The sequence below is a fragment of the Tiliqua scincoides genome, chromosome 1 (genome assembly GCF_035046505.1).
Source record: "Tiliqua scincoides isolate rTilSci1 chromosome 1, rTilSci1.hap2, whole genome shotgun sequence".
Lineage (NCBI taxonomy): Eukaryota > Metazoa > Chordata > Lepidosauria > Squamata > Scincidae > Tiliqua > Tiliqua scincoides.
In genome coordinates, this window is record NC_089821.1 from 114,128,821 (window position 1) to 114,139,153 (window position 10,333).

General features: G+C 39.9%; 1 protein-coding gene across 1 annotated transcript in view; it reads left to right on the top strand.

The window, feature by feature from the left end:
• The window catches only part of FAM171B (family with sequence similarity 171 member B), a 41,028-nt gene extending 36,785 nt beyond the window's left edge, over positions 1–4,243 (top strand). The window contains exons 7-8 of the mRNA XM_066621701.1: positions 377–500; positions 2,905–4,243. Of these exons, the coding sequence (XP_066477798.1) occupies positions 377–500; positions 2,905–4,243 (1,463 nt within the window). The remainder of the gene's footprint in view (positions 1–376; positions 501–2,904) is intronic.
• The last annotated feature ends 6,090 nt before the right edge of the window (positions 4,244–10,333 follow it).

Below are 10,333 nucleotides of genomic sequence, written 5' to 3' on the forward strand. Positions count from 1 at the left end.
TGGGCCATGGTTTGGAAGGAGCTGTTCTAGATCGTCTTGTTTGAAGAGTATACCATGAATATTGTTGGAGAATTGTGTGATCTTATGATAGGCTTATGCTGCAGCAGGATCACGATGGCTTTGTACTATTGTATGCAACTTAAACCATTTCTTGAGTACAGCAGATTTGTAAATTGTGAACATTGATTCCCCTGTGTGAGCCACCTCTATTTCACTTGAATTAGAAAATAGTGTTGCTTATCCCCTTTCACTGAAATATCTAAGGACAAAATATAATAGAGGGGGCAGAAAGATGTGAAACAGCAATGTTATTGAAACATATTTTTGCAAAGAAATCACTCCCCCCCCCTCTCTCTCTCTCTGATTAAAAATTTAGATTCCCTCATTGCAACAGTAACTAAGGATATTACTGCATATCACACAATGTTCCTCACAGCCATATTGGCAGGCACCATCATAATTATCATTGGATTTTTTGCAGTTCTTCTCTGCTATTGCAGGTAAGGGAGGGAAACCAATCACAAACAATGTTATATTCTGTAAATTGCATTGAAGTAATCCTTCTGGGCAGCAGCCTTTTTCCCTCTGAAAATCGGGAAACATTTTAAAGCATTCTAGAGCAGTGGTTCTCAAGCACCAGGACCCACTTTTTAGAATGAGAACCTGTTGGGACCCACCAGAAGTGATGTCATGACCAGAAGTGACATCATTAAACAGGAAAATTTTTAACAATCCTAGGCTGCAATCCTATCCACACTTACCCAGGATTAAGTCCCATTTACTATCATTGTTAAAAGTGTATACATGATAGCTTTTTAAAAGTGCAGTCACATACCATGGCATCCAGTCTGATATATTAAAAATAAATATTGAATTAATGGGGACCCACCTGGAATTGGTTTACGACCTACTTAGTGGGTCCCAACCCACAATTTGAGAAACACTGTTCTAAAGGATACATCTCCATCATTTGAACCAACATTCTTTTAATAGAAGGCTACAATCTGAAATGATTTGGAATTCTTCCAGTTGGCTTCAGCTTTTCTCCTGTACTTTTTATATATCTTCCTATCTGTTAGAAGACAATACTCAAACACAGGAACTAACTGCATTTTGGATTACCAACCCCAGCTATTAGGCACAAGCTGATCTAAGGTGATGACATGCAGTTAGGACACAACTGATGAGAATGTTTGCTCCTTAGTGACTGGAGTTCTGGAATTAACTGTTTGATGTTGTTTTTAAAGACTGTGGTGCACGCACACACACAGTACTCATTGGCTCTAGGACCGTCTAGTGTTATTTCTTTGTATAGGATTTTCTAATCAATCTCACATAAATATATGAAAAGTAGGCAGATAACATATAGAACTTATTGTGTGCACACAAGTCATTCAGTAAAATCCAAAACAAAATGGATGTTAACAATCTGATGTATATTCGGGTAAGAAGACCATGGTTGTGTCAAAAATTAGACTCCGTGTTGTTAAAATCCAACGTTTCGTTCTGTTTTCTCAGAACCTTTAGGGAAAATGCGCCTAGTCAGGACATACTCGAGAGCAAGCCAGAAAACAGAAGTTAAAAAGCCAGTACTGTTCAGGTGCTTAGAGTTCCATATTACTGCTGTGTCCTTAAAGCAAACTCAGCCTAATCACAGTAACCCATCTCTGCTAAAAAACAGAAACAGAACGAGAAAACAGAATGAAACATTGCCTTTTTTTAAACAACAGAGTCTAATTCTTTGACACAACCATGGTCTTCTCACCCGAATAAATATATGTCAAATTGTTTCATTATTACTGGCCATGAAAACCTATGAACATATAAAATGGATCCTATATCTCTAGTAGGGATTCTTATGGAATCTGCTTTTCCTGGATGCCAACTCAGGTTTTTTTGTTCTGTATTCCACTTTATATGGTCCGGATTGGAACTTCATAATAAAAATAACCTCTGCGAGTCTGAGCCCATGTTTGATCTGGAATTTGAAGGAACATTTCCTAAACTTCCTATTGCCCTGATGTTTTTCCAAGTTTATGGGTCTCCCTCAAAAAGAAATTTTCAAAGGGTGCAGCATCTGGACCCAATCCTATCCAACTTTCCAACTCCAGTGTAGCCACAATGCAGCCCCGTGCTAAGGGAACACATGTTCCCATATCTTACGAAGGCCCCAGTGACTGCCCCTCCACCATAGGATGCAGCCCACACCCTACTGGCACAGCTGTACCAGCACTGGAAAATTGGATAGAATTGGGCCCTCTATCTCTACTCTTAAGCAAACCAATAGACATCAGTGTCTTCACTGGATTTCATGGTGGGGGAATAAAGAAACTATATCTTAATAAAATGCATTTCTGGGAGCATACTAACACCCACAAAAGACCTTTGGGAGAAAGAGGGCTGGGGGGGGGGTTTAGTGTGTGTCTCCTCTCCGAAGTTTACAGGATTCCTCTTCCTTGTTCCCTCCATTGTAATCCAATAGTCAGGAGACTACACCCCTGAAAACTCTTGGTGAGTGGGTGAGAGGAAAGACAGTCACACACACACCCAGGCTGTAGCTGCTCACCAGGGCTTAGAGCCCATCAAACCTGGTGAGCAAGAGAGACCAGGCAGAGCCTTTCCTGAGCTGTGCAGAACTGGGACTGGTTATCTTTGGTTATTTTTGGTCACCAGCATTCTGAAATCCAAATTCCCAACTGGAATCTAATTGGAGTAGAATCTAATTGGCCATTTTGGAATGGTCACAGGGTGGAACTGAGGTAATATTGGGATATTTAGGCCATCGTCCCAAAACCAAAGCAGATTTAATCCCCTAACTGTGGTCATGATTGCATATTCTAAGCATGTCACCATCTTCTGATGTGAAGTACACTTGAGAGTTTACCATTTTCCTTTCTTCCTTAGGGATAAGTGTTGTCTCTCCAAAAAGAGAAGAAAAAATATGACTAAACTGGACATCTTAAAAAAAGACCAAACCACTTCAACCACTCAGATAAATCACCTTGGCACGGGTAAGGGGTCATTAAAGCCTGAAGGTAAATCTCACTTGTACTCACCCAAGTTATCACCTTATGGCCCCCAGAGAGGGCCCTCTGTGGAAGCAGAGGATAGAAAAGCCCGTGATAGCTTTAAAATCTGCACAGAAGGCACCTCGTACCAGTCCTCTGGCAACAACACTCACTGTAGGAGCTCACCACAGTCCTTGGAACCTAGCAAGGGAGTGAGACATTTGCAACCAACTAAGCACTTCAGTGGAAGTACGTCCCCTTCAGAAGACTCGCAAGGACAGAACCAGTATCTGTCAATGAGTGAGGAAATGTATGGTGTCTCTCCTCTTCCTGAACAGTTAATGCATCTTTATAGTCAACCGATTGCAATCCTTCAAACGTCAGACCTTTTCCACCCTCCAGAGCAAATACACGCTGCCAAGTCAGCCACTTTGCCAAGAAAGGGACAATTAGTCTACAGCCCAATGATGGAGCCTATGAGTCGGGAGACTTATACCCAGACATTACCCAAAATGCCAGGGCACTCTCACCTGCAGCCACCAACTTCCAGAGATGAAACAACTGTGTTAGATGGCCAGCAGGGCTTATCTCCTCAAGCTGCCAACTGGGGGCGCTACAGCAATAGTTTGCTTGAGTCTGTTTCTGTCCCAGGAACACTAAATGAAGCTGTGGTCATGACACCATTTTCATCTGAACTTCAAGGCATTTCAGAGCAAACCTTACTGGAGCTTTCAAAAGGAAAGCAGTCTCCACATCCAAGGGCATGGTTTGTGTCTCTGGATGGCAAGCCTATTGCTCAAGTGAGGCATTCATTCATAGACCTCAAGAAAGGCAAGAAGACGGAGAGTAACGATACTAGCTTGGACTCTGGTGTGGACATGAATGAACATAACCCCAGCCGAAAACTCGAGAGGGAGAAAACCTTCATTAAAAGCATGCAGCACTCTAAGATCCTGTTTCTGGAAGATCTGGATCTCAGCGGCAGTGAAAGTGGAACCACAGTTTGTACCCCTGAGGATCATACTCTCAAGCATATGCCGGATGGTGGAGGGAGTGATCCGGTCGTAGACCAGCACAGTGAGGAAAATCTGCCCAGAAGGGAAATCATGGCAGAACAGCAAGAGGCTAGCCCTCCTCCAGCTAAGAAACGGGGAAGACCACCTCTGACCAAGAGAGACAGCAAAACCAACATCTGGAAGAAGAGAGAAGACAAGCCTCTCGTTCCCATAAATTAAAATTGCAGTGATAGCTGTCTGATGGTCCATGTACTTTTTTCCATTCCTCCATTCTTATCTGTAAACTTGCAGTGTTGAAATTACTGTGAGACCATCTGAATCAGGTCAAGTTGTGTTTCTTAAATCTCATAGCAGATTGTACCTTCCCCAAAGTGATGAATATTTGAACAATGGGAATTCATATGTGCCAGAGACTCCTGGTGTGTCTTTGAGATTGGCTCATCATGCTTTCAACAGTTGTCTGAGCGAAGCTCCAGGTTTCTGAAACATACAAAACTATTCTGGGATATATCTGTGGGGAGGTATGTACATCCTCTGAAAAAGTGCTCATGGCAACCTAGTTTATCTGGTCTGGAATTGGACATTTTATAAGAAAGGGAGCCCATTGATACTGGGCTGCATTGCCATGGGGAAGGGGCATGCTGTGGATGACAAGATGTTTTTTTGTTTTTACAATCTGTGTCCAGTGATGGAGATTTGACCACATATTGTTTGATGTTGACATCACATTGGATAGCAAGATGAAAGCTAACATTTTTTCTTCTGAAATGAGAGACCAAAAGCATCATGTTTCACAGATAGTTCTTCTCTGTGCCCTGTTGCTCTTTACTATTTTTTACCGCATTCCACCATGATGTTCTCTGTATGTTCTTGGGGAGAAAAAAAAAAAATCAGGGACTTGTTATCTATTCCAGATGCTAGTTCAAGCGTGCAAACTTCTCCTTTTCATGTGCTGCTCAAGTATGAGCCAAATTGTGCTCTGTTTTTAGGATAATTAGATTTGTACTAATGTAATTATGGCAGAGTTTGGCCTTCAGTATCTAAGATAAATATTGTTGTAAACTTGGCCAAAAGGATGGCTTTATTAAAAAAAAAAAATCCTCCAGAAACAATGTGCTGTGCTATTGTGCAGCATCAAGAAGAGAAACAAAAAGTAATACTTAAGCAATTTGAAGATGTGCCTCCCCTTTTGCGAGCTTTGAACAACTTTGGCCCCTGTCCTAAAAGTCCATCATTGAGTATAAAAAAATTCCCTTTGAAATCTGTTGAACTAAACTGTGATTCTCAATAAGCTTAGCCATAACTATAAGGGTACTCTTTTGCATAGGCAAATTGGCATTATCTGGTCATTCTGAGTCTATTTAGTACCATCCGCATTAGAAAGCCTGTCAAAATGACAAGTGGTTAGCATAACTTTATGACACCAAAATTGGTCCTGGAGGAGGAAGACAATATCAGGCTCAATTTGGTTCTCATCAGTCTCTGTGGAAAATATTGGACACCACAATCCTAAACCTGGAAATACACCCAGCAGATTTCAATAGAGCTTAACCTGGCAGTGTTTGTGCACAGGATTAAGGCCTAAGGTGTGTACGTTTTTCCCCTGCAGAGTAAGCCACTTTCCACTGCCTTCACGCTGCAAATGGTAGACGTAGTTAAGGACACTTTGGATGCTGCTAAATATGTGTCTTGCCCTTCCCCATCCCATTTTCAGGGGGAACTTCTTTTGTTTTTTTTGTGCAATATGAACATTCACTCTCTTGATCATTTGCCTTATTTTTTTTTTTTAAATGAAAAACTGCTTTAGGAAACCAGCTGGGGGAGATAGCTTTGTGATAATACAGGAGCCAGTGACTCACTGTTCTGTATACCTGACTTCTGCTGCAAACAGGAAGATTCTGAAAGAATGGGTTTCCTCAGAGCTTGCTCTTGAAGAGAAGACCATATTTCTGTACAAAACATGGTGCATGCACTTCCTCAGTGTTCTCACTGTTGACATTACGTATGTTTGTACACAACATAAATGCGTCCTAACCTAAGTTGTGCACTGTGAACATGTTAATCAAGCATTCAGGGGCTGCCTATTGATATTTTCTGAGTATGAAGAAGGTAAGCTGTGAATCTGGGCTATAGGACAACAGCCATTTGGGGGGGAGTGATATATTGTAGAGTTGAAAAGTTACCAAAAGAAATGATTGCATGAAATGTACCTAAGAAAATATATAGAGGAAGAAAAGTTCATAAAGGCATATTTTTTGTTTTTAAGAGGTCATTTTCTCACCATGATAGATCCAGTTTTGGCTAACAGAAACATATATATATATGTGAAGGAAATATTTTGTCTTGTCTTAGAATCTTATCTGCTGCAAGAACTATGCAGCTCTTTTACTTCTGCAATTTAATTAAAAAATGGATGATGTCAGTCCATTTTATAGAACAACCATTTATAGTTGAGGTAGAATTAAATCCAAGCTATACAGACTAAGAAGTTTTCCTTGCCTTATTTTTCACTAATCCTGTCAGCTGGGATTAGAACTCAGGTCATTTTAAATTATCAAAACTTTTAGGTTTGCAAATTTTCTAAAGAATGGCTTTGCAATGCCTGGAATCTAAAATAAAAATTTTAAATTTAAATAAAATTTGCAAAATGGGTAAAAATTTGCAATTCGTATTCATAATTATGCCGCTATTGTAGATTTTTGAGGAAGGAGTGTTTAGAAAGAGAAATGTATACTTTCTGTTAGCCAAAAAGGATTGTTACTAAAATGTTTTTGTTTTTTTTAAAAAGGCACACATTCATATTGTCAATTTTCATTGTTGTAATATTGCATGTAGGTAATATTTAAAAGTCTAACTTTAAAAAAACCACTTTTAACCAGTAATGAAGATTTTCCAGAAGAAGGATCTCTCTTATGAGCAACAAAACTTTTATTAAAGCATTACGGCCTGGATCTAAAAGAATTGGGTGCCCAACTGAGCTTTGCATTTTTATTTCTTGAGAAGTAGTCTTCCATGCCACATGTCCAACAACTTTTGGAACAGATGGAACTTGTAGGAACAGCATGTGATATGGAATGGAGATCCGCAATACAATTGGAAATACAGTAATTAAAAATTCCAGTAGACATCAAGCCTTATGGAATGTCAGCACTAGCTTATTGAAACTTTGCCTTCATTTGAGTTACTACATTGGAAGCAAATTGCAATGAGAGGTCAACTGTATGCACAGATGTTTGTTGGACTAGGACAATGGTGTTACAAGTCAAAATCTGGAATAGTGTACTTAGTATGTTAAGGAAATATGCATGTAGCTGCAGAATGCAACTTAATGTAGATGAGATTTTCTTTTGGGTTATGGAATAAGTGGGTAATCAAAAGTCTATTCCGTACATATGGGAAACTGCTGAGTTATTACCCCTTTCTCGGGTTTGATCCTTCAGTGCTAGCATACTCAAAGACCTCCTTCTTGATTCACAGTTTAGGAGAATAAAATGGTTCCTGGGCTGTACCACTTTGGGCTGCAGTGGGAGAAACTGCATTTTTAAAAAATAAAGCTTACCTGTACATAGAAAAAGTGAATGGCAGGAAGGTTAGACTGGACACTTTCTCTCTGACGTACTAGTTTTTGGTATGGAGAGGTGTTGTCACTTTGGGTTTTGTTCAATCATGCAACTGCATCGACAATTGCAGTCCAGAAAAAGTTTTGTAACTTAATTGTTGAATGCATAAATTGGACCTCAGTCAACTCCAGAGTGTGCACAAAAGATGACCATCAACCTTTTCCTAATGATGATTTTTAAGGAAAAAAAATTCCATTGGCTTAAATAGATTTTATATCAAAGTAATCTTAGGATTCAGCCTTAAAGTATAAATGCCTTCTCTGAAACAGAATGAAATTTGGATTTAATGGGTTCAGCTATACTGAGCTTTCCAAACATTTGGGATACTAAAAATCTTTTTCAAGCAAAATATGTTTAAACTTGCTGTTTTTAAGAACTTTTAAAGTGTCTGAAGCCACATTACTCCTTTGTAGTAAATTATTGATTATAATTATATTTAAAAAATTCTGATGTTTCCTAGAATTTTGAAATTTTGTATCACTTAGTTTTACCAACTGAAATTTAAAATAACTTTACAAATAACAAAAGATTTGTCAAATATTTGTACATTTTCCACTAGCTATTTCTCATCTTAAAGCACAACAATTTATTGTACTTCAGCAAATTCAGAGTATTTATTTAAAAAGTATTTTTGCGTATTAGCAGTTGGTTGGGAAATCTTTATTCTGTGCACACTAAGAGCACAAATTGCATCAAGAACCCAGTTCTGTGAGCTGCAGTTGGGGAACTGAAGCTGGAACTAAATACTGTATTATAGAAGCTGGGTGGTTGCTCAGAGTATCAGGAAGACCAAAGCACTGCCTCACTAGGCCATTCTGAGGAATCATGGGGAGCCCCTACCCTCAGAAAGACTTGGAAAAACTTGTGCTTGGCTGCAGGCAGTCTGTACTCCTCTCTGGTGATCCATGAAGGAGTGCTAACCCAACAAGATGTTGGGAATGATCAAAGGCAATGTATTTTTTTCTGAGACCTTGCAGACCACTTCTCAGTCTCCTGGGCTACTTGTAGTCTGTAGACCATTGGTTGGGAGCCAGTGTACTAGATGACGTACAGGTGTGTCTTACCAATCAAGAGCCATATGCGTGCACAGTGCTACCCCTAGCTGACTTTTGCATCTTTGGCCTTTTAGTGGTGCCAACCAGTAAGGACATGGGGTCTGTCTTTCCCTCTTACTGCTTAGCCACATTCTCACTGTTTGCTATACTAGATGTTACGAGACAATGCAGAACTACTACTCAGCCACTCAGCTCCGGTAATGGCTAGTTCCAAAGTGCTCCCAAAGCTTATGGGATACCACTTTCAGATTGAGCTGTAAATATGCACAAGCATTCCATTGCCACAGCATTGATTCTTTGACACACACAGAGTGCAAACCTATGTATGTCTACTCAAAAGTAAGCCGCATTGAATTCAATAGGTCTTACTCCCATCTATGTAGGATTGCAGCCTTAGAATTCTCTGTTATTTTCATTCCAATTTGATATTTTGTCATTTACCCACCTTTTAAAAAAGTATTCCTACATTTTCTATTTTTCTGTCAGGATGACTTATGTCTCTGTAATTATTGCAGTACAAATGGATCACTTGCTATAGCTCATGTTAAAATTTATAAAATGTTAAAGAGTTTGTGCTATATAATAAAATAGTTTTAAAAACTATTGAAGTTTATGATTCTTGATATCTTTTTACAAGTTCCTAGACTGTCATGAATGTACACTGTAGCTTTTTAATGAAGCAAGGGGTTTTCTTGTTCTCATGGAATATAAAAATCATGTTTTAAATGGGGGGGGGGGAGGGAATTCCCTATTCCCTCCATGGAAGGGTGTATTGGAATTGTGGAAGATCTGGCGAGGAAGTAGGATGTGGTGTCAGCAGTGGCCCCTTTAAGGGTGAAGGCCTGGGCATTCAGCAGAGAGTGTGCTGCACAGATTCAGCCACTTGAAGGCAATAAGGCCCTCAGGCATAAAAGTACCTGATGAAGGGAGAGTTTGGTGTGGGTAGTAGAAGGAGGAAAGCTTGAGGAAGGGGAGACTGGCTTAATGGCTAATGGAACTGCTGATGGATTGATGGGTGAATGGACCTTGGAGACTGCTGGAACAGACTGCTAGAGACACTGGAGTTTGGTGTGTGGCTGCTGTGCCCAAGGGCTGCTGTAGTGGCGGGAGGCTGCTGGCAGGAGAGAGAATCTCTGCAGATTGAACAGCCGAGCTACCCCAGTGGTGGGGTCCAGCAGAACTACAAGGCAGACCTAGAGTCATTTTTAGAGAAAGAAGGTGAGCTAATTAGCTTAAAGTGGGCATAATTCTTCAGGTGGAGCTTGGACTGGGAATCTGCAATTAATTGCTCAGGGGTATTAAGCTTATATCAAAGCACATCTCCCATTAGCTTTTATGCACAGCATCTCTCCCTGGTATGGGTTCATACTACAATACATAATTAAGCATGGTGCATTCCTTTTACTAGTTCAGTGCCATTAAACCAATACTACAAATTACAAGAACTATTTTTCTTTTTGCAGGAGATACAACTTTAATTCATTCTGTGTACATTCGTATAAAGATGTGTGTGTTTAAGACACTTCAGTCCAACATTGCATATACGCAACAGGGCTGTGGCAAATATACCTGTGGGCTGGGCAAAAATGGGTTAAAGTACTCTTGTACATATCAAAGATATTTATCAAACACAT